At 36.6% G+C, this 25,856-nt stretch overlaps 1 protein-coding gene across 1 annotated transcript in view; it reads left to right on the forward strand.

The window, feature by feature from the left end:
• Positions 1-2,269: 2,269 nt before the first annotated feature.
• The window catches only part of LOC135198490 (roundabout homolog 3-like), a 32,586-nt gene continuing 8,999 nt past the window's right edge, over positions 2,270-25,856 (forward strand). The window contains exon 1 of the mRNA XM_064226086.1: positions 2,270-2,590. Within this exon, the coding sequence (XP_064082156.1) occupies positions 2,509-2,590 (82 nt within the window). The 5' untranslated portion in view covers positions 2,270-2,508. The remainder of the gene's footprint in view (positions 2,591-25,856) is intronic.

Raw genomic sequence — 25,856 nt, forward strand, 5'->3', positions numbered from 1 at the left:
TCTCTTCTCTCTCTCCTCTCTCTCTCGCTTCTCTCTCTCTCTCTCTCTCTCTCTCTCTTGAAGTGAATGGCTAACCGCTAAGGAGCTGATGCCCTCCCAGTGGTTAAATGTCGCAGAAGAAAGCATATAAAGGTTTAGTACGAGAAGTTAAATGGACGCACTAACGGCTCCGTCTTTCACTTCGCGCCCCTCACCCACTGCGCCATTGTCTCCCCGGAAATACGCGTGATGAACTCTGGGCTAAAATCATGATGGGATATGAGGCACCTTTTAGGCCGTGTACCCTCTCTAGTCTCTTTATCTGTTATATTCAAATATCAGCTCCTTAAATATTCAGGCTATGCAAAATTTCATCACAGCCACACCCCTGTACACTCACTTATAGTACTATAAATACTATATGTGTGCGATATAGTACTATAAATACTATATGTGTGCGTTATTAAATATTCACGTTAATGCAAAATTTCATCACACATACCAATATACGTATGTACGCGTGTGTGTGTGTTACATTCATTGGAAATCACAAGCACAATGACTCACAAAACATACGTGTTCTTGAGTGTGCTCTCGCCTGCATGTTGCTCTTCCCGGACTCCGACATTCATGAGAGGCAAGAATTTCCTTTCCTCACCCATTGTGACGATGGGGGTCTCTAGATACCTCCGTCGCCACTTGACGGTTGAGAAAGACTTTCCATGAGAAACGGAAATCTGCTGACGAATAAATAGTTAGATGAATTATCGATAATCGCAGAAACTGAGTGTATTTGAATAACTGTGGTATACTAACTAGGCTTACAGTCATGTATAACGTTCTGAAGTGCATTTGAATACACTTGCAATTGATATTATAATTGTTATCATTATTATTGATGAAGAAATCCACAATGATGTCAGTTTAAATATACATAAAATATATATAAGACGAGAGCTGTCGAGAACAAAGCTGCTGCCCTAGTATTAGTATTGTTATTCAAATGCGAAACAAATAAACAAAGGCGCTACTTTAATGTGGCACATGAAAGTCTAACATCAAAAGTAATAAAGATACTAATATATAAATGCAAACTAATCTATAAGTGTCAAACATCAAACCGTTATAAAGAGCCAGAACCTCGAACATAACTCATTAAATCATGAAACTGTTGTTGATTGAACTGGCTACGTGCCAGCACGGGCTCTTGCTCCTGAAACATCCCGTAACCATAACCATGTAGCTTTGAATGAAAAGACCCTTATCGGCAGTAGACAGGTTAACTTGTCTGCTATAGTCAATAGCTTTGGCTTGTATCTTAAATATTCTCACAAGTATAATAAAATAATTCTATAGGTAATAATCATAATCGTCTAACACAGGCTTCCGTGTTAGACATGGTAAACTCGTCTATTTCTCACTCTGGTGTCTAATGTAGATATAGACGAAAAGAATGGATTAATTTTGCTTCTCTGTGTAATGCAAACATTTCTGAAGATATCTGTAAATGTTGATAATTAGTGACAAAAGATATGGAAATAAGTTGATACTTACAATGCTTGTAGAAATTGCTTAGCCATTTAACCATAAAATGAGGATTAAAACTTTAGGCTGATATAAAGTGGGATTAGAGTCTTATAACTTGGCACTATTATTGCTTTAACCGAAAGAAATTATTGTTCCTTTGCGGTGGTATTAATTGCTATGGCAATGATTGACAGAAGCTTCGTAGTAAAAATGCATGCAATATTATTATGACTCACTGTTGAATAAGGCATCAGTGATATCTGGATAATTTAGTTGCAATAAACTGCTCTCACTCTCAACAGGCAGGTCGATTTCAACGAGTGCTATATATTGGTAGTGACCTATAGCTAATGATACGCCGATGTTTGTACCATGTGTATTATTAACATTCGTACAGTTTTACCACTTTTCAGATCTTACTAATAGGTTTTGTTCTCTCTCTTTTGCATTTGAATTCTGCACTTGTATTTGGCCGTAGGCTGAAACACAGCATATTACTATTCAAGATGACCTCTCTCTGATACCCCCAACATCTTTAATGTCATGATGATATAGACCAATTACTCAAGATGATTTCTAATTAGCTACATTAAATGTCTTTCTGTCGCTCTGGTCTCACTGACACGGTATTGCAGGTAGTAATGAAAGTGCTCGAAAAAAAGAGAGAGAAAAAAAATACGAGAGAAGGTATACACCATCTCAGTCGGCATTTGAGTAGCGATTGGCCGACCGTTAGTACCACTACTCTCAACTGACTGTTCACTCACTCTGTCTCAGTCTCAGTCTCTCAGACTCAGACAGACTCACTGTTCACTTCAGTTATCGTTCGGACGGCGTCGAAGGAGGATGTACGTCTCTCCACAGTGGAGCGAACCCAGGCACTCTGATGCATGAAGTTTTTTTTACGTGAAGTTCTCATTTGCACTTGGGATGATTTTTGGTTTTACTTGGATACTGTGGATTTAATATGTGAAATTGCAACGGGATTCCAATGAAGACAGGATGAGAACGTTTGATTCTCTCAGTTTGTTAATGGAGTTTGTGTTTGTGGCCATACTCGTCGGATTAGTTTCCGCCATTGATGGTGAGTATTTGTGGTAGTTATTTCTGTCTGAATGTGGAGTTATTTCATTTTTAATATGTCGTTAGTAAATTAAGGCATCGAAAGGATGTGAGGATAGTATGATTAATATTTTTAGCAAGATGTCAGGGCTAACAGGACGAATTTTGTGAGACTCAAATTTGGGATAGGCTATGGATAAAGTGTTGTGTCAACAGTGAAATGAACTTTTTGGAAAAACGAAAAAAGATATTACCGAACTATTGAGACAAATATAAAATTATAGGACTGCGGGTGTTAACAGAAAATTATAGGACTATGACTGAAAACTAGAATTTATCATGTTTCTATTTCACTTCACCTCTTGCCGAACGATGTCAAAACCAAAATAGTCTAGGGGGCGTTATAATGAACTTGCTGTGTCAATCCTTCTAATTACGTAATTAATCAATTATTGAAATTAGATATTTTTAAATTTAAGAATTGCACATCTGGTTTAACGACGTAACGGAATAAAATTAAAAAAAAGATATCGTTCAAGTTTTAAACCCAGAATATTAGGTAGTAGTATATACCAGCGTGTGTGTATGAACCGTACACTTTCATTTTTCATTTTTTTATACATAATTTTATGTTTTAATCTTACCTTGCGAACTGGAGTCCTTTTATGCTGTTCTAAGAGAATATCAACACTTTTTGAAAAATATTGGATATATATATATATATATATATATATATATATATGATAATATATATATATATATATATATATATATATCTACATATATATATAGTACAAACACACACACATACATATATATTATATATATATACTATATATATATATATATATATATATATATATATATATATATATATATTATAGTATATATATACATACTATATATGTGCATGTTTATATAAATGTATATGAATACACAGACACATATATTTTATATAAATCTATGTATATATATAATATATATATATATATATATATATATATATATATATAATATATATATATGTGTGTGTGTGTGTGTGTGTGTGTGGGTGGGTGGGTGGGTGTGTGTGTGTGTGTGTGTAGTGCAGGTAAACAAAATCGAAGATTCCTCCAGAAGTCAGACCATAGGGTCAAGGTTAGGTGACGGCTGACCCAAGATTATCCCTTTCCGCCATCTTTAATGTTTGATGTAGGAATATGCTTACGTTGGCATCGGATTTCCAAGGATATGTAACCCTATTTTTCTATACTTCATTGGTGCATTTTTATGAGCATCCTTTACTGGCGCCGAGAATCGAATTTGTCAGTTGGTACCGGGAAACATAAACCAAATGTAGTAAGGATAACTTTTCATAGCTTTTATGTTATGAGTTTCTGATCCTGTTCGACCATTTTTGAATAAATTTCTTATTTAAAATAATGTTATTGTTACGAAAGAAAAAGTGTGTTCTATATTAAGTTTATCCTCTCTCTCTCTCTCTCTCTCTCTCTCTCTCTCTCTCTCTCTCTCTCTCTCTATGTTTCATTAAGATAACGAAAATCGTAAGGTAGTTTATAAGATGACAAACATCACTTATTCATTGGAACCAATTCATATTATATATTAATGGGCTTATTAAGAGAGATGAGGTTTCAATTGTTTTTTTATGTTTTGTGTTACAATCGATGTAAAATTATCAGAATAATTTGCATATAATAATACACTTAAGTGTTAATGCTGAAGAGACGATAATCTCAAATTAAGTAGCAGGCAAGTTCCTCCTCAGTTAATAGTTCTTATATTACGCTGGCGACAAGTTATAGAGTTGATTTGATTAGTGCTTCGTCTTTATATAAGGTTCTTCATCTATATGCACAAACACACACACACACACTCATATGTTATATTTAGTGAGTGCGCGCTCGTCTTGTGTGTAAGGGGGGGATTGTATGTGCGTGAGTTTGTGTTTAAGTTTATGTTTGACTTCACTAATCCCGTTGATATCCAGTTTACAATATTTGGGAATAACTTGCATCCAAGGGAATTACAACTGATAAGTGTTTCGTTACCGGTATGAATCAAACCATTGCCTAGTTTAGAAACGACGATAGACAGTGTGTCTGTGACCACTGGATCTAAGGTGTTTCTGAAGTATTGTGAACTGGATGTTAAATGATATTTGTGGCTGGATATTTATGGCTAAAAAAGCCACTTGAATTTCAAGGTAATGCCCCAGTGGGCTTTTTCTATATGAATGGGATTCATCTTCTGAATAATAATGTGACAAAAATGTATACGTCGATCATATATATACATATATATATATATTGTGTGTGTGTGTTTATAGATTCATGTAGGTATGTTTATATGTATGTATTTCTCACATACATACAAGCATTGTATCCTTACTTGCTCATTGTAAATTTGAGACTTCCACCTACGTTAGTGTAAATTTTTTTTTTTTTTTTTTTTTTTACGCCGAGTTGAATAATTGAAAATGGAAAAAACACCTATTCTCAGCGTAATTTTAATCAAGTTCCGCAGTGTGCAATTACTGTAGATATTGTGTGTGTGAGTTTGTGTGCCGCTGTGAGCCATAACAATCTCAGTCTTTCTCGCTGTCTCAGTACACCCTTATCGCTACAGGAATTGTCATTTTGGCCAAAGTGTGTTCCCTGTCGCTTTCCGATTAGATAACGCGATTGCTGCTTTAGTCAGTACGTCTCCTTTCTATCATCGTTCGTAAACGCCACGCTTTGTATGTAACCTTCCTCGTTGACCTTCGGCGATTATTGCCGGGATTTTGCGAACTCCCGCCGTCGTCCAGCCCGGGACTAGAACTCTCGCCTTTGGCCCTCATATAAGCATCTGGAATGAAGGCAGTGGTACGACCTCAAGATCAGGACTTGCCATCTTAATTATTTTTTTAGGGCCGTCAGTACACCTCTTGCGGTGCACTGCAGGCATTACTGAAGGTTCTTTGCTGCGTCCCTTCGGCCCCTACCTGCAACCCCTTTCATTCCTTTTACTGTACCTCCATTCATAATCTCTTCCATCCTTCTCAATTTCCGCTCTCTCCTAACAATTGATTATAGGCCAACTGCGAGGTTTTCCTTCTGTTAAACTTTTCAGACATTTTTACTTACAATTTCTGTTTCAGCGCTGAATGGCCTCTTAGGTTCCAGCTCTTGGCCTTTGGCCTAAATTCTACATTCTGATGTGTTCGGTCTGCAATTTTTGGCGATACGGCTGCATTACCTAAATGTATCAGTTGTCGAGGACATCAGATATTCCATATTCACATTATTGCTCTGATTGTTGTTACATTTTAAGTGTCACTCAGAATTTTGTAACGTGGAAGATGTAAAAATTCAACAAGCTCTGACGAACCTCGAATTTTACTAAACGTGAAAAGCCAGTGTCTAAACGCGAGAAGTCAGTATGGAAATTATGATGGTATGCGCAGTTTAAAGATCAGTATACTTAGTTTTGACATTGTCAAAATAATAGCCCCAACTAAAACTTAAGATTTATCTCTCCGATCCCTAAGCTCTGGAAATTCCTATGTTCCTCTGATTTTCCTTTATTCCCATATGCTTCCTCCTCCTGAGAGATGTGTCACGGTCTTTTCCTTTTCATCTAGTTCTATAATAGCTGTTGCTTGGCCGTTGCCGATATCGATTCATAGCAGTAAAAAAAAGAAAAAAAAAGAGGATTAAGTGTTGCACTCATTGATCGACTCCCCTGATAATCCCCTACGTCAAGATATGTTTAGATGATACTGTAAGCGGCTGTCCGTACACTCAGCCGTTAAAATGCACAACATGAACAGCAGTATAATAATAATAATAATAATAATAATATGAACACTAGGCACGATCCCAAGATCCCTGAAAATGGATAAGTATCAAGACCTGAAAATAGAAATAAGAACGATATAGGATATGCCAGTGGAAATTGTACCCATAATCATAGGAACACTAGGCACGATCCCAAGATCCCTGAAGAGGAATCTAGAAAAACTAGAGGCTGAAGTAGCTCCAGGACTCATGCAGAAGAGTGTGATCCTAGAAACGGCACACATAGTAAGAAAAGTGATGGACTCCTAAGGAGGCAGGATGCAACCCGGAACCCCACACTATAAAAACCACCCAGTCGAATTGGAGGACTGTGATAGACCAAAATAATAATGATGATGATGATAATAATAAGCTATAGAAAACACAAAGCAAGCATACATACATACATTATTTATATATGTGTGTATATTATACACATATATATACAAAATTGGAAAGGTCAATTTACAGTTCCTTTGTAACTCATTTAACAGAAAGCGTTTTGGGATCACTTTTATGACTTGCGCTTTGTGAAGATCTTGGTCAAAAGTGCAACTCCCGACCATTGCGCTACAATTCCCGCCTTTCAAATGTCGTGTAAGCCTGAAATTTATTTCACCTTTGCTGTTTTCGAGTATATATATATATATATTTTGGCTTTATCCTTAATAATTGTTTTTCTTTTATCTTTTGCCGTCTGATCGTTATCGTCAGATTCAAGATTATTATTGTTCGTGGAGGAGTTGCCAGTTTTAACTTTATTATTATTATTATTAGTAGTAGTAGTAGTAGTAGAAGTAGTAGTAGTAGTAGGAGGAGGCCTTCTTTGAGGGCAGTATCATTTAATATTATAGCTATTTCAACAGCAATTAATTTATATAGAATCTTCTCAATTCTTCTTATTATGTTTTTCTCATCAGCATGTAGCTAGTATAATAATAATAATAATAATAATAATACGCGTTGATTCATAGATTTGTTCATATTGCGTTTCATTTTATGGTCATTGAAGTAATATTGCCATCAGGTATCGGTTTCCTAAGACAACTTATTTCAGAGATCGTAAATTTAAAATAAGAACAAAGTAATACAATAATAAAGTGATAACTAAGGGTAAAATATAATCAAGTAGTCCACAAACATGAGTTATTTCATGTGGATAATTTACTCGATATTCTCTCCCCCCCCCTACCCCCATCCCCGCGTCTCGCCTATCGAAAAGGAAAAAAATTTTATTGTTACATTACAAGCCTTTTCATCAGACAGAAGAACTTAATTTACAACAACATTAATATCATTTTAAATAAATGAGATAAAAATATGACTAGAAAATGTCCCGAAGAATATTAGCAAATCGAGAGAGCAACCATATATTTCTCTAATTAGATATATATATATATATATATATATATATATATATATATATATATATATATACATACATACATACATACATACATACATACATACAATGTAGCACGAGGGAACACGTGCTTGAGAATATTTTTAAATCCACGATAGAAGGTGAGTGAAACTGGGAATTTGAACAAGTACTTTCGTAGTTTATTTCTATAATATAGAATGTAGAAATAAACTACGATATTAAGCGCCTCAGTGGCGAGATAGTTATGGTCTTGACCTGCCACCTCCGTCGCCTCGAGTTCGATTCTCGGGCATTCCATTGTAGGTGTTAGAGATGTGTATTTCTGATGATAGAAGTTCACTCTCGACGTGGTTCGGAAGTCACGTAGAGCCGTTGGTCCCGTTGCTGAATAACCACTGGTTCCATGCAACGTAAAAACACCATACAAACAAACAAACTACGAAAGTACTTGTTCAAAGTCCCAGTTTCACTCACCTTCTATCGTGGATTTGAGGATATATATATATATATATATATATATATATATATATATATATATATATATATGTATAATATATATATATGTAAAGGTATAAGGCACAAAGGAAACATAAATAACAGATTTTTCCTTCGTGGCTTATACCTTTATTTATGGATTTATCACATTCCAAACTTTCTTGATCCAGTTATATATACATATATATATATATATATATATATATATATATATATATATATATATATATATATATATGTGTGTGTGTGTGTGTGTGTGTGTGTGTGTGTGTGTGTGTGTGTATGTGTATTTGGATGAAACGTAGTACAAAAGACTGATGAGCAACTGAATGCATGAGACTTAGTTTTGCGAGTATAATTTTGGCGTTGTAGTTCGCTGCTGCTGCGTGATTTAAAATATTCATTTTCTAAGAAAAAGAATAAATAAATAAATTAAAAAATGAGAAGTTATGTTATACTGAGGAAAACTGAGAAGCTACCGATTACTCTCCTCTTATGGTGTTGAGGGCGGTTGTTGTCACTGATGATGGGTGATCCAGCGTGAAGATGCTTGGGGCGGGTGGGGGAGGGGGCGGGGGCGGGGGTGAGATTTGAGATAACGAGGCTGAATATAAAAGGAATTTGTCAGAATTTCAATAAGATTTGCAAGATGGATCGTTGTAAAAATGATAGCGGCCATAATAGAATTTTGCAAGATGGATCGCCTTGTCCGTGGGGATTGAATCGTTATTATAAATATGTATATGGAAATGGCAATATTATGCCGTGTGGCCTAATGCTCTGAAACAGGACTTGTCACACACACACACACACACACACACACACAAACATATATATATATAATTTATATGTACACATATATTGTATTATGTATGTGTGTATGTTATATTTGGGATGAAAATCAAAATGAATAGTCTGTTAGATGTAGGTTGAAGTTTAGACAAATCTTTTATTCACCAAGTGGAGGTAGAAAAGTTAAGTATATCTTAATTTAACCAGACTACTGAACATATTAACAGCTCTCCTAGGGCTGCCCCGAAGGATTAGATATTTTTACGTGGCTAGGAACCAATTGGTCACCTAGCAATGGGACCTACAGGTTATTGTGGGATCCGAACCACGTTATTTCGAGAAATGAATTTCTATCACCATGAAATAAATTCCTCTGATTCCGCGTCGGCCGAGCCGTGAATCAAACTTCGGACCACCGGGTTGGTAGCCGGGCGCGAAAACCACTCATCCAACGAGGAACTAATTGGAGGGCGAGAGAGAGAGAGAGAGAGAGAGAGAGAATTAATGAAATTGTCTCGTTATTACCATCACTATTGCTTTTGTAGGTTACCAGACTAGGCAAGAAAATCAATGTGCATTATTTTTAACATTTTGATTCTATTTTGAAACGCTTAGGCTTTTCTTCAAAAATAAGAAAAAACTTTTTTAATTAAATGTTTTAATGGAAACTAATGAAGATCTTCCTTCCAGCAAAGTTCTTTTACCTCCTTTGTAGTCGCCGAACTAGTGTCTCTACCGCCATCCATATCCCCCTCCCCCTCACCTGACTCCTCCCCTCCCTATAGCTCCTCCCTCACCCCGAGCCCCTCGGTGTTCATGGACAAGCTTGCAATTAGCTATCTTGGTCCTTATCTCGCCCGGCCGGTAATTCGGCAAAAGAGGAGCACGGACACCACCAGAAGCAGAGCGGGCTGTGGCAAAGGCGACCCGGGGTTGTGGTGATGGTGGTCACCAATGCCTGCGGGTGACCGCACACACCAGCTGGTTAACCTGGGGAGCCCTTGTTCTCTCTCTCTCTCTCTCTCTCTCTCTCTCTCTCTCTCTCAACATTTTCAACGCCTATCATACGTAATGTAGCCGCCTATAGGATGTGTTTGTCATGGCAAAGGATTCAGCCATAGATATAGTATCCACTCTATACCAGTGGGTTCAGCTTAATCCAAAGTTTCTAACCCAATCACCAACACACCCATCATTCTCTCTCTCTCTCTCTCTCTCTCTCTCTCTCTCTCTCTATAGACTTCTCTGTTGGTTGCTAGAGTCCACAGGTCCATGCAAAACCTTCTAACTTCTCCAACGCCTATCATACATAATAGCAGCCTTAAGTTATGTTTCTCCGGCAAAGGGTTCAGTTTAATCTAAAGTTTCTAAAGTAACCACCAACAAACCGGCCACCTCTCTCTCTCTCTCTCTCTCATTTTATTTTTATTAAAGAGAGAATGAATGTATTTTCTCAGAGGATTAACTATATATGGCGTCTTTCTCTTTCTCTTTTAATTTGATTTTTTTACTTAATGAGAGAATGAATGTATTGCCTCAGATGATGAACTATGGCGTCTCTCTCTCTCTCTCTCTCTCTCTCTCTCTCTCTCTCTCTCTCTCTTTAATTCTATTTTTTTTTATTAACGAGAGAATGAATTTATTGCCTCTCTGATACGAATGCAAACTGACTGATCAACTCGGAAACGACCCTGCGAGCTTTATCTGATTCATCCGTCGTGGATTTGATGTCAGAATCGATTCAACTTAGTCTATTATTCTAATGATAGTAATAAGCAACCACTATTATTTATAATGATAGTAATTTGTAACTACGAAGTTGCGTCTTCCCATGATCACTCCAGGTGATTTTAAGGCAGTTTTTACTCTTAACCTTTTGTTCACTAGTCAGACAAACCCGGCCGTATATATTCCAATATGGAAAAGACCTTGAAGGCCTCCAGGCACTTTTTAATTATCTTCCTCCGCTTTTGGCCGTTTATCCTCGCAACCTGAGGCAAATTGAAGCACTCGTTTAGAAGAAGCAAGTGCAGGCGTACGAACTTTTATTAAGTATATAGGTATATATATATATATATATATATATATATATATATTATATATATATATATATGTATGTATTAAATTTACATACACATATATGTGTATGTATGTACGTATGTGGAAAACGAATGTAAATCTTGACAGCTTCCGGGTCATTGAAAGAAATCTAACCCGCTAACGAGTTCCTCGTGGGAAGAGTCGGTTACGTGCACGACTACTGATCTCAGTGTCGGGGTTCGATCCCCCGCTGTGCCAACTCGAAATCAGAGGAATTTATTTCTGGTGTTAGAAATTAAATTCTCGATGTGGTTCGGATCCCACAATAAGCTGGTTCCTAGCCACGTAAAAATATCTAATCCTTCGGGCCAGCCCTAGAAGAGCTGATAATCAGTTTGGTGGTATATATATGATATGCTTATCACGTTATCAGCAATCGGACGTTCCTACTCTGATCATTATAGAGACAGCCTAGTATTGCAACTCTATAAAGACGTAACGTCATCTGCTCTCATTTATATTGCAAAATTAAAATATGAATGTCAGAGAATTTTTTGTTGTATTTTATCCGGAGCCGTCCAGTGTTGAAAGAAACGGATATACGGATATATATATATATATATATATATATATATATATATATATATATATATATATATATATATATATTGTATATATATATATATATTATATATATGTATATTATAAATTATATATACATATGAAATTGTAATAGCCACAATGTCCTTTTAATTTCTGAAATTCTTTGCTATTTTTTGGATACGCTTGTCACTACAAAGCCTTGAGCTCCAACTTCGACAAGCGTATCCAAAAAAAAAGAGCAAAGAATTTCACATCTATCTGGTAAAAATGACCAGTAGATTCTTCATATATAAATATATATTATATATATATATATATATATATATATATATTATATATATATATATATATATACATACATATTATATGCATAAAAATGATCTATACCCATGTACGATTCAAGGATGATATATGTGTACGAGCATAGTTATCTATCATGATCATATTTTTTTATATTTGCATATAATCTGCGAACATCTACTTGAGGGAAATCCGATGCTTATACACATCAACATCGAATCAATAAGGCAAGTTTTAGGATATGTCTGACTGAATCCGCCCAATCTGGCTCTCTTATATATATTTACCTTTTAATTTATCGTAAATTTGTTCAAGTGCCCTCTCCTTGCTGGAATGGTCTTGTATAAGGAGAGGATGAGGAAGATAGGTATAAGGCGCCTCAGTGGCGTGATCTGTATGGTCTTGGCTTGCCACCTCGGTGGCCGCGAGTTCGATTCCCGGGCATTCCGTTGAGATGCAAGAGTAGTGTATTTTTGGTGATAGAAGTTCACTCTCGACGTGGTTCGGAAGTCATGTAAAGCCCTTGCTGAATGACCACTGGTTCCATGCAACGTAAAAACACCATGCAAACAAACAAACAAAAGATAGTTAGCCTGTAAGGTTTTAGGTGAATAAAGTAAAGAGAAGGTATTAGTAATAAGGCAGACCCCGTTGCACTTGTTCATTTCATTATTCATGTTGCAAGTTAGGTAGTGGCCCTGAGTCATGACACCGTTCCTAGTAGGGGGATAGTGCCGTCAGTGCACCTCATCTGTGCACTGTAGGCATTACTTAAGGTTCTCTGCAGCGTTCCTTCGACCCTTTGCTGCTACCCCTATCATTCCTTTTACCGCACATCCTTTCATATTCTCTTTCTTCCACCTTATTTTCCACGTTCTGAAAATCTATTCAAAGTGCAACTGCGAGGTTGTCCTCCTGTTACACCTTTCAAGGATTTTTAATCTCGGTTTTCCTTTTAGCGCCGAATGGCGTCCTCATAGGTCCCAGCGCTTGGCCATTGGCCTAAATTCTATAATCGCTTCAGTTCTATGACATCGGTGACCTGTACCCTAGCATTTAAAAAATTGAGAGTAATGTCATTTAGAACTGGCTTAGGAGAATAATGTCATTGAGAACTGGCATAGTTAATGATAATAACGATACCTTATACCGGCCTTATGCCTCCGCACACAAGGTAGATCGCGCAGGATTCACACTGCGTTTTAAGAAAACCATTTCATGAAAGAAAATACAATTTAACCCCTGCTAACCCCCGGTGGTCTCGAACCTCGCTTAGAGAACCCCAATCCTGGACAGTAAGGTAGTGGGCATTCTTTTCCTCCGTGTGGAAGATTGTGGACTGGAGGACAACGGATAATGGATAGAGAAATAGATGGGTCCACCATTATGTAAATGACAGACGAAACGAATGATGACGGAGTGGCTATTGGGAGGCGCAATTTAAGACGGCTTTTCGAGAGAGAGAGAGAGAGAGAGAGAGAGAGAGAGAGAGAGAGAGAGAGCGAATGATTGCTCTAGGATATTATAACGTCGGCCATTCTGTAAAAGTAACTTTTTGTTGCCAGATATTAAATTGCAACTTGCAATAACTAAGGACGTATCTTGGAGAGAGAGAGAGAGAGAGAGGCTTTAGGATATAATGTCATCCATACCATACTGTAAAAGTAACGCTATAATTGGCAGCAATTTGGTAAAAAAAAAATTTTACCGTGTCTGGGTCTAGCTAAAATGAAAGAATATCCTCACTGAAATTCATGAAAGAGCAGCTGAAATTGCACCATAATGTTATCGGAAATTTCATAAGGAATTTACTGAACGAAGAAATGCCTTTTCGTGGAAATGTGGTTTAGTTCGTTCCATTTGAGAGCAAATGCAGCAACTCGAGAAATGGAGGAAATATGAACGAAATAGAGGAGGGAAAAGTAAAACATTGCGTTTATTGTTTCTTTTGCGGTTTCAAAGGCACTTTCCTTTCGTTTTTATCTCCTCATCATTTCACGACAGGGTGATGGTGAAACGTCTCTCATTTTTTTTCAGTAATCACGAGTTGAAAGATTAGTCAAGAAAAAAAATAAAAATCATATAAAAATAGAAACGCCGGCCACAAATCTCTGAATCAAGAAAGTGGCTAAAGGTTTTTAGAAGATTTAGATATGGAAAATGATAGTGATACAGTGACTGTTAAGTAATAAAAAAAAAAAATAAATTCTACGCAGCAACTAAGAGTTCAGGCACCTGTTAGTCCAAAAACAACTTCAAGACTACATCAGCATCCAGTTAGAAATACCTGGTCTTCGAAGAAAAAAAAATAATTAGCAATTTTTGCTAATTAATTTCGATCCTGCAGGTACACATTAGTTATTTTTGCTCGAGAGCAGTTATGGTACAACAGCCGTAATGATACACCAGCTACAAATTAATTATATTTTGTACGCAGAAACAATTATTCCGTAGTAGCTACCAGTTGGCGCTCTGAATTAATTACTGCATAGTAGCTACCTGTCAGTAACAATTACCCGAAAATGATTGTGGTACATCGGCTACCGATTAAGACTATTAAGAGCAATAGATATATATAATATAGTAGTTTTCATTTAAACACATCAAACTGGCATTTCCTAATCCGTTAAGATTATGTCTTCAGCGCGATTGGAAAGAGCTTTAGACCTTGAGAGAGGGTAAGCGCTGAATGGCCTTTGCTGCCCCAGTGCTTGGTGTTACACCTGAACTTTATAAAACCAACCAACCTTGAGAAAGGGTATCACGGTGAATGACTAAATGTAATTCAAGGGGATATATTTATCTATGCACATGTTTCAGCGTCATTTATTTATTCATTCTTTTATGTAATATCGTCGCCAAACTGGGAAGAAAGCGCCTACAACCGAAATCTTAGGAGTAAGAAGGAACAGTGGTATAGGTGAAGAGCTGTTAGTTCGATATCATTTCATAAAAAAATTAGTTCAGTACAACGTGAAACTTTGTAAGCGCGTCAGTGGCGTGGTCGGTATGGTATTGGCGTGCCATCTCGGTAGCCTTCGAGTTCGACTCTCGGGAATTCCATTGAGGTGTGTGAGAGATGTGTATTTCTGGTGATAGAAGTTCATTCCCGACGTGGTTCGGAAGTCACGTAAAGCCGTTGGTCCCGTTGCTGAATAACCATTGGTTCCTTGCAACGTAAAAACACCATACAAACTTACAAACAAACAGCGAGAAAATTTTTCAGATTAATGTAAACAGTCTTAGTATATTTTAAGTGACCGGATGTTAACCAAAAAAAAAAAAAGGACAAATTCGTCGCAAACGAAAACCTTTAAAAAGTTATTACTTTTTAACAACTTCCAGCCTCTCGGGTCATATAGTGACGCAATGCCGCTTACACCGGATCTCTGCGTCACTCATGGGTGTGCCCCGTCTTCAACCAGTCGGGAAAAATTATAAAAAAAATACTAATAAAAAAAAACAGAGATTGCATACCTCCGTCGAAGTCAAAGCTCCCCTTAAGCACATGTTTCTATCGGCCAAAAAGGATGAATTGTATAGATTTAAACGCAGTGTTACCGGTCAAGGAATTCGACATTGGCCATTTCTGGCCGATAAAAATATGTGCCTATAAGAATTTGACTTTGGCTGAGGTATGCTATCTCTTAGTTTTATTTTTATTTATATATTTTTTTTTAACTAGTAACTAAATTCAAACGCCATCTTGCTGGTCAAGACCCCATAAAGGGGTAGTGCCGTCAGGCACCTCACGTGGCGCACTGTAGGCGCTAATTAGGGTTCTTTTCAGCGTTCCTTCGGCACCTAGCTGCAACCCGTTTCATTCCTTTGACTGTACCTCTATCTTTCTTTCCACCATCTCCTAACAGTTTTATAGTGCAACTGCAAGGGGTTCCATCCTGTCACAGCTTTGAAACCTTTTACTCTCAATTTCCGGTTTAGCGCTAAATGACCTTACAGGCCCCAGTGCTTGGCCTTTCCCCTAAATTTTATATTCCATTCCTTACTGGTCACTTTTTCACCAAAAGCTACATTCCTATCGCTCCCAAAATCTCGTCACTTCTCGCCTGTCACGAGACCCACCTGTGGTAAAATTTTCGGAAAAATGCTCGCGTAAATTTCTGATTGATCTTGCTAACAAACTAATCAAACTAAAACATAACCTCTTTGTCGGGGTTAACTGATAAATGAGAATGAGAGAATGAAGACTAAAGGTGTATCATCTAGTGGAAGTGTTCACTTATTTCCGTTTTTTAATAATCTGAGAATTACAATAATATTTATCAAAATGTATAAAAGAATGTGCTATCATTTATCAAGGAAATAACGGATCCGTTTCTAATAATTGCAAAAATAAACATTAATGATAAACCAGATTAATAATATTTGATTCACGCTTGGCTCATCTAATGTTACTGAAAAAACGATGAAAAACAAAAATAACTTTAGCTTGAATCTTCAATGGAGTAAATGGCCAGTATTTTGTTCACAATGCATCATCAAATTAGTTATTGAAGAAGAAAACAGCTCAAAGATAACCCCCAAACATTAACGGTGTGTATCGGTGTAAATGAATGAGTCGTTACAAAACAAATTTGCAGTCCATTTCTCTGTCTACCTGATTAAAAAATGTAAAAATAAAATAAAAAGCAGATTAGTTATTGGAAAAGAAAATAGCTCAAAGATAATCCCAAACATTAGCGGTGCGTATAGGTGTAAATTAATGAATCGTAACAAAACAAAATTGCAGTCCATCTCTGTCTGTCTGCCTCTGATTAGGAAATGTAAAAATAAAGTAAAAACGGCAAATTAATCATTGGAAAAGAAAGCATCTCAAAGATAACCCACCCAAACATTAAAGGTGTGTATCGGTGTAAATTAATGAGTCATTACAAAACAAAATTACAATCCATTTCTGTCTGTGTCTACCTTTGATTAAAAATGTAAAAGTAAGATAAAAAAGAGAGACTCGAAGTCTCCATCACTCGCCTACCCCGAGAGCGCAGACGCAAACAAGCGATCGTCCTTTATGCAAAGAGAGAGAGAGAATCATTCGGGGACCAAGAAGGCCCGATCTCCTTCCGAGCTATTCTAGTCGCGTGGCGCTTCCTGAGAAGAGTGACATTATGGACCATTCTGACAATACAGGATTCTCACGTAGCTGATTTAAAGACCGGCCGACTCTCCTATTTTGGGGCCAGCACGGATCTCCCTCCCTCCGTCCCTCTGCCCCATTCTGACAGGTCGACTGTCTGTCTCTCGACATGGAAACGGAATGCACACCTGCTGCCCCATTTTAGATTTTAGTCCTCCTGTTACCTGTAAAGTGGTCTCGTTTGGTGAGAGTCGGCCTCTTATGTATTTACCTTGTTTCTGGAGATATATATATATATATATATATATATATATATATATAATATATATATATATAATAAAAAACACTAGCTATAAGACTTAGGGCAATATTACGACTGATAACAATTATAATTCACATCAAATTATACATGTAATATATATATATATAACTTGATAATATGAATTGCAATTGTTATCAGTAGCAATATTGTACTTAGTCTTATAGCTTGTGTTGTATGTAACAGGATTCACTATTAGCTTTAAGTTATGATTGTTAACATTATTGCCATTGTTTTCGTTAAAGTTTATGTCTCCAGTCCACAAAATAATCCCCATTATTATTATTATTATTATTATTATTATTAAAGCACCAAGTAAACTTTTCCCTCAGACAGCCAACTGACCGCTGCCTAATGAAGTCCTTGTCGAAAGTGGTTCCCCGTATCCTTCCGTGAAATGGACACCCCCCCCCCCCCAGGTCCCCCCGGGGGGGAGGGGCGGAGGTTTGGGACACAGGGAGACGGGGTAGGGAGGGGGTGAAGAAGTCCTTAGAGAGGACCAACCAGGTCATGAATATTTCATGAAATTGATCCATAAATTGCGAGAGAAGGATACCCATTAACGGGGTGTAAGCGGTAGTTACTTGCAATTAAAACGAGCATAATGAGGCAATTTCGTACGCTCGTTACGCGTATGGTGGTAGGTTACTCGTGCTGTTACAGATGTTTGCCCTTTTTTTTTTTTTTTTTTTTTTTTTTTTTTTTTTTTTTTTTTCTGTTTTTTTTTTTTTTTTTTTTTTTTTTTGCACGCAGCTGTGGTGCTTCAGGGTGGCCTGTTGGATTTGGTTTAATAATAATAATGATAATAATAATAAATATAATGATGATAATAATAAAAGTTTTGATGCTTTGCATTATAAGTATATTTGGTACAACAGCAACAGGAGTAATAAGAATAAATATTTATGATCATTATAGCAATAATCATAATAGTATTGATTTAATTTATAAATATATTTGGTACAAGAACAACGAAAACAACAATAATGATAATGATAAGTTTTGATTTAATTTATGAAAATATTGAGTTGACCAACAACATTAATAATAATAATAATATATTTAGACTACAAACTTTAAAAATTATATGGTGTTAAAGAAAATACTACAGCCCCTATTAATTATAAAAAATTGATAATAATAATAATAACTGAATCTTCATCTCTAACAATTGCATTACATTACAAGAAAACACAAGCCCACATTGATTTATCCCTAAAATAACCACGATATAATAATAATCAATAATAATATAATAATAATAATAATAATAATTATTATTATTATTATTATTATTATTATTATATTATTATTATTATATTATTATTATTATTATTATTAATAGTTCTTTTAATTTATGAATATATTTCGTACATCAACAACAGCAATGATAATAATAATAATAATAATAATAATAATAATAATAAAATATTATTATTATTATTATTATTATTATTATTATTATTATTATTATTATTATTATTATTATTATTATTATTATAGTCGTAAAATTCAAGAGAGATGTCCTGTCATCACTCATTGCTTGGAAATCACAGAGCATTCCGACGATGCAACTGCAGTAAGTACCCGACCTCCTCGAAAAAATCGGTAGAAGAAAACGTGGGGGATAGGACGTAGAAGCATTCGGAGAAGTACCTCTCTCTCTCTCTCTCTCTCTCTCTCTCTCTCTTCTCTCTCTCTCTCTCTCTCTCTCTCTGTCCGTAATTCATACTAATCTTTATTTTCTTCTTTTGTACGTCTTCGTTTCTTGCTTCTTGCCTATCTTTCCATTCTCTTTGTTTATCTGTCGTTGATATGTCATGTCGAGTTTTAATTCCGATTAATATTTTTCCCCTCTGTTCGTTTCTTTACATTTAGTTTTTTTTTTCTTTTTATTTCTTTGTCATTTCGTGTCTCTTCTCTCTAATTAATTCCTTCTCTGTCTCTTTGTTGTTCATCCTTTATCTTTTATCTGTTTTTTTTTCTTTCTTTGTCCTTTCGATGCTTTTTGATTTGATGTTAATCTGTACATTTATCTGTTTCTTCCTTTATTAACTGCACTGAGTGGTAATTAATTATTGGTCTTGGAACGGTTAAATTATTAAGTCATTCATAAAATGAAAGCGAGTGCTCCTGATAACAAAACTAGTTTTATATAAATGTAGAAAGAATTAATAATAATGGCTTTGTTTCTTGGTGAATATTTATGGCATTAATTACCATATATATATTTTTCTATTTTATTGATGTCAGCAATAACAGCCGGATTTCCCTTTCTCGATGGATATTGATGTCATTAAATACAAAATAATTTTTTCTGTTTAATTGAAGTTAATAACGTCAACGAGTCTTCCCTTCAGTTATTGAAGTACCCGATAACAACATGATTATCCTCCAGTTATTGCAACCACTGATGACAACGTGATTCTCCCCTAATCACTGAGAGCCCATTAACAACAAAGTACTCCTTCCCCTGACATCTGCTCGATGTCAAAAGACGCGATGTCACATTACCCTCGAAGTCCCAACGTCACTGACAGCCGAGGCATCTTAATACAAGGCCGCCAGAGGACCAGATGGCCGTCTTTAACGGGTCCTTAAGGGCCGAATTAAGGGGGAAGCGAATTTTTGTTGCATAAACTCCAGCAGACTCAAAGGGGCTAATTGATTGATAGATGTCGCCCAGTTCGCCCGCCCCTCTTGTTTATTGTGTCGAAAGAAATGCGCCCGGAATTCCGAGTTGCAATGCGAAGTGTGTCAAGAGATGTCAACGATGTTTGTCTTTCAGTTTGTCGTTTTTTTTTTTTTGTAAATTAGAGAGAGAGAGATTTATATCGTGTAGTTAATAAGATTATCAAGTAACTTGAAGACGCGGCTTAAAATATTTAAGAGAGGGAGTGAGCGTTGGCAATGAGGTACCTAATGTCATATCAGCTCAGCAGATATTTAACTGAGAGAGAGAGAGAGGAGAGAGAGAGAGAGAGAGAGAGAGAGAGAGAGAGAGAGAGAGCTGAAATAAAGGTTTCCATCGTGAGCTAATAAGATTCTCAAGTAAACTTAAAGAAAGAGAGAGAGACAGGGGGTTGGGAAGTTATGGCGGTGGAGTTTCAATAACTGAGAGAGAGAGAGAGAGAGAGAGAGAGAGAGAGAGAGAGAGAGAGAGAGAGAGAGAGAGAAACCTTCATTACCATAACAATATCCACCAGATGCATTATTTTCCAAGTGACTCCTTCTCTAGCGTTATCTTGTACAAATAGAATATTGTCGGTAAATAACCTCAAGTTTAGCCAGACAGGGAAATTGTAGATTGGTTTATATATGCTGTTATCACAACTCGACAAAGACGGAACACTATATTGAATTTCACAAGTGTCATTTATTATGCTTAGTAGGAAAGTCTTGTTACAGATGTCGCTTATATTTTTCATCTATAGTCTCAAAATGAAGTCGAAGATTGGCACACTATATTTGATCATAGCCATAGCATCTAACGGTGGTTTGGAAACGCTGTATTTTTCATAAAAAATTGGATTTATAATATACCTAATTATCCATAATACACATACATACACATATATATTTATGTATGTATGTACACATGCAAATATCCACATACACACACACACACCCATATATATAATACACACTATATATATATATATTGTGTGTGTGTGTATGATATATATATGGGTGTGTGTGTTTGTGTATAAGGATATCTGCTTGTGTACATACATACATATAATATAAATGTGTATATATGTATATTATGGATAATAAGGTATATTATTAATCCAATTCTTATGAATACAGCTTTTTCAAACCATCGTTTTATATATATATATATATATATATATATATACATACATACATACATACATACATACATACATACATACATACATTTTTAGCCAAGACCTCCCAAGCAGAAAAATGTATCCCGGCTTTTTAAGGGTGCCAGAGCTCAGTGAAAAAATCACTTAAGGGTCACTAAGGCTGCTTTTTCAGGTCAAATTCGCCCCAAAAATTCCTGTTAGGAAGAACTCGCCCGAGACACCTCTAGATCTGTCTTCGGCGAACGCTAATTATGCGCCGTGCTGAAACGGGTACGAATACTTGTTGTAGGAAGTAAAAGAAAGAGCTGCAGATACACGTAGGTACGAAATGTCCTTTACATATTTCATTTGGCCTGAATTATGAGGAGGTTTTTGACAGTTCAGGATTTCGGGATTTTTAAAGCGAATTCCGTTCGATTTCAGAAATTTTGATTTCTGATTTCCATTTAAATATTCATATCAGTCCGTTGGTTTCTGATTTCCATATAAATATTCATTTCAAGCCGTTGGTGTCTGATTTTCATTTAAATATTCATATCAGTCCATTGGTTCCTGATTTTCATATAGATATTCATTTCAGTCCGTTGGTTTCTGATTTTCATATAAGTATTAATTTTAATCTGTTGGTTTCTGATTTTCATGATTTTCATTTAAATATTCATTTCAATCAGCTGGTTTCTGATTTTCATGTAAATATTCATTTCAATCCGTTGGTTTCTGATTTTCATGATTTTCATTAAATACTCATTTCAATCAGTCGGTTTCTGATTTTTTTTTATAGATATTCATTACAATCAGTTGGTTTCTGATTTTCATTTAAATATTCATTTCAATCCATTGGTTTAGGTAGAACAGATTGGAAACGAGGTACCGTATGAAAGTAACAATGACAATAAGTCGGAGAATGTGCGCGATTTAACCCTTATTATAGCCAAGGTAAAGAAGCTTTGATTATAGCAGCGAGCACTCACAGACCGGCCGTTCACCTTATTGAGCAGTAAAGCATTCAACCCAAGGAGAAGAACAGACAGGTAAATCAGCGCGGGAGACGTTCAGATCATGGCACCGGGTTCGAGCGATAAACGCAGCGACACGGAAGAAGAATTTATAATAGAGCCCAGCCAGCAGCAGCTGCCTCGCTCATTCGCGAATGTAGTAGTAATAGGGTCTGCCGCTTATTTATGCAAAGAGCTCATTAACGCCTCTACATCGTCTGTCCATACAACCGAAGAAGAGCTTCCCTTGCGTTACAGTACCACCCATCTCTACCCGCAACATGGGCCATAGACGTCACGATACTTTTCGATGTTACTGTACCACACATGCCGATGTCTTTGCCACCCTTGCTTTGATCTAACCCACCCCACCCTTCCCCGGTTCCACAAAACCACCCCACCCATTCTTGCCCCCCTCCCAGACCCTTATACCGTCATCGCTCGTCCCTGTGGGGATGGGGGAATTGGGGCTGGGTGTTGGGATGGAGTTCTTCAAAGCATCCGGTACGGTTCGTGTTTTGAGAGAGCGGACCCTGGCGATAAGTAACCCCCGACGTATTTTTGAAGGCAAGAGGCGCTGTTTGTTTAGTAAACATGTATTCTATGCTCTAATTTATCCTCATAATAGGAAATAGAGAGAGAAAGAGAGAGAGAGAGAGAGAGAGAGAGAGAGAAGTGTTGTCTGACTTTTTTTTTCCCGAGGTTAGGGGCAGGGACAGGGGAGAGAGAGAGAGCGACCGAGAACCAGATGTCTGGGGGAAAATCGAGTCGGGTGGGCAGAAGTCAGGTCAGCTGTATTCGACTCCATGATGGATCGGTGTTTGGAAAAGACGATCTGGGATCAAGGCTCTTGGGTGACACTATCTCATGATGATGATGATGATAAGGATGATGCAGAGAGAGTGACCGGTCAGCGGCTTACTTGCCATGATCAATTGACAGTGATGACTACGCAGAGAAAGTGGTGATGATGAAGATGATGATGATGCAGAGAAAATGATGATGATGAGACAGAGAAAGTGATAATAATGAATATGATGATTATAGAGAGAAAATGATGAAGATGATGATTATGCAGATAAAGTGATGATGATGCAGGGAGAGTGATGATGATGATGATGATGATTGTACAGAGAAAGTGACTCGTAAACGGCTTAGTTGCCATAATCTCTTGACAGTGATGATTACGCAGAGAAAGTGATGATGATGATGATGATGCAGAGAAAATGATAATGATGAAGATGATGATTATTCAGAGAAAGTGATAATGAGAGCGATGATGATTATGCAGAGAAAGTGACTCGTAAGCTGCTTAGCTGACACTATCTCTTGATGAAGATGATGATGATGATGATGCAGAGAAAGTGATAATGATGAAGACGATAATGCAGAGAAAGTGATTCGTAAGCGGCTTAGTTGACTCAGTCTCTTGATGATGATGCAGAGAGCGTGACTCGTGAGCTAAAGGAAGTTCGCGCGCCCGGACAAATCTGGATGGGTGAAAATGAATTTGAAATGCATCCAATGAGACATGAAATCTTTAAAGCGCCCCTCACTATTGTGAATACAGTGTTGTGTGTATTTTTGTATATGTGTATTGTCTGTCTTTATCCATTCATTACCCTCTTCTCGTTGCTTTCTTCCTCTTATCACATATTGCACGCCGTTTGGTGGTATGTTTATATTATTTATTCATGATTTAAATTTTCATGGCTGGTTTTCTTCTGTCCTCATAGATGCCCTCTTTGTATCTGAACCGGCCTTCATCATATTGTTCGAGATCATAATGTCATAATTGGAGGTGTTATTACCTCGTCGAGGTATCTCTCTCTCTCTCTCTCTCTCTCTCTCTCTCTCTCTCTCAAGATGAAATTATTCATCAGTTACTTATCGTATAATCTCGTCTCGTCTTCTCGCTCTGCGATTCTCATCTCGTCTCCTCTCTCTTCCTCGCTCTCTCAAGTGAAATTATTTCATCAGTTACGTTAATCGGTAAATTAATTCGCTTCTCTCTCTCTCTCCCTCGTCTTCTTCATTCTTTTCGTCTCTCCGTCCTCGTCTCTCTCTTCCTCTTCTCTCTCTCGAAGGATGAAATTATTCCATTCAGTTACTTATCGTTATAATGCTTCTCTCTCTCTCTCTCGTCTTCTCTTCTCGTCTCTCTCCTCTTCGTTCTCTCTCTAATTAGGATGAAATCATTTCATCGTTACTTAACGTATTCTCTCTCTCTCTCCTCTCTCTCTTAAGATGAAATCATTCATCAGTTACTTATCGCATAATCTCTCTCTCTCTCTCTCTCTCTCTCTCTCTCTCTCTCTCTCTCTCTCTCTCTCTACGTGTGACTGTGAATGAGGAAAAAACTAAATACTATGCAGTGCACCTCTTGACTAAAAAAAATAGAAAATAAAAAAAAAATAATGTAAACAGAGTGAAAACAAGCACACACACACACACACACACACACACACACACACACACACACGAAAGCTCCACAGAGAAAAAAGTATCCCAAGAAAGCATCACCCAGCGGTGGCAATGAGACTTTTTCTTTCTCACCCTTTATAAATCACGTTCATTAAAGCCGATCGCAAAGAAAAAGGGTGATATACAAGACATTAAAAAAAGAAGGAACAAAAAAGGAACGAGTCGAACTGAAGTGTCTTTCATGAGACGAATGGCGGCTGATTATGAATGTTATGTTAAGCATCTTTTTCATTTGATGGAGTGCGTCGAGAAATGCTTGTTCCGTTGGTGGGGGGTGGGTGGGGGAGGGGGGGGGTGGGGGGGGTGGGGGGGGTGGGGGGAAGCGTGTAGCCGGTCAGTTTCGCAAGGGGTTGCTAAAAAAGGGAGATGGGCAGGCACACACCACTCGAGAGGGCCGGCCAGGCAGATACTAATTGAGACCCTTGTTTGTATTTATCCATGTGCACACACAAAGTATACGTGTATATATATATATATATATATATATATATATATATATATATATATATATATATATATATATATATATATATATATATATATATATATATATATATATATATATATATATATATATATATATATATATATATATATATATACAATACTTCAGGAAACCAGACACATGATTGAGATAGACAGGATTTATTCGCTAAGCAACGTTTCGCACAGGAGCTTTGTGCATCATCAGTCTGTTAAAGTAAAACAAGCATTTATTTAAATAATAAAAACAAAATACTTCAAAGTTAAAAGCAAAAAAAAAGGACATTAAAACTATAACCACTGAAACTCCAACCATTCGGTAGGAAAAGAGGAGAGAGAATGACTAGAAATGAAAAGAAACGTCTTGATATCGAGGATTCCCGGACTGCTGGTGATGGGATTCGACTGGATACTGATGAGCCCTCTGAGGAGTGTGCATGGAACGACAAATGTAGCCACAGTTCTCTCTGCACATAGGGTTCGTCCATGATTCACCACAATATATTTATATATATACATATATTGCATATATATATATATATATATATATATATATATATATATATATATATATATATATGTATATATATACATATATATATAGTGTATATATATATATATATATACAGTTTGTATATATATAT

Source organism: Macrobrachium nipponense, chromosome 22 (assembly GCF_015104395.2).
Source record: "Macrobrachium nipponense isolate FS-2020 chromosome 22, ASM1510439v2, whole genome shotgun sequence".
Classification (NCBI taxonomy): Eukaryota; Metazoa; Arthropoda; class Malacostraca; order Decapoda; family Palaemonidae; genus Macrobrachium; species Macrobrachium nipponense.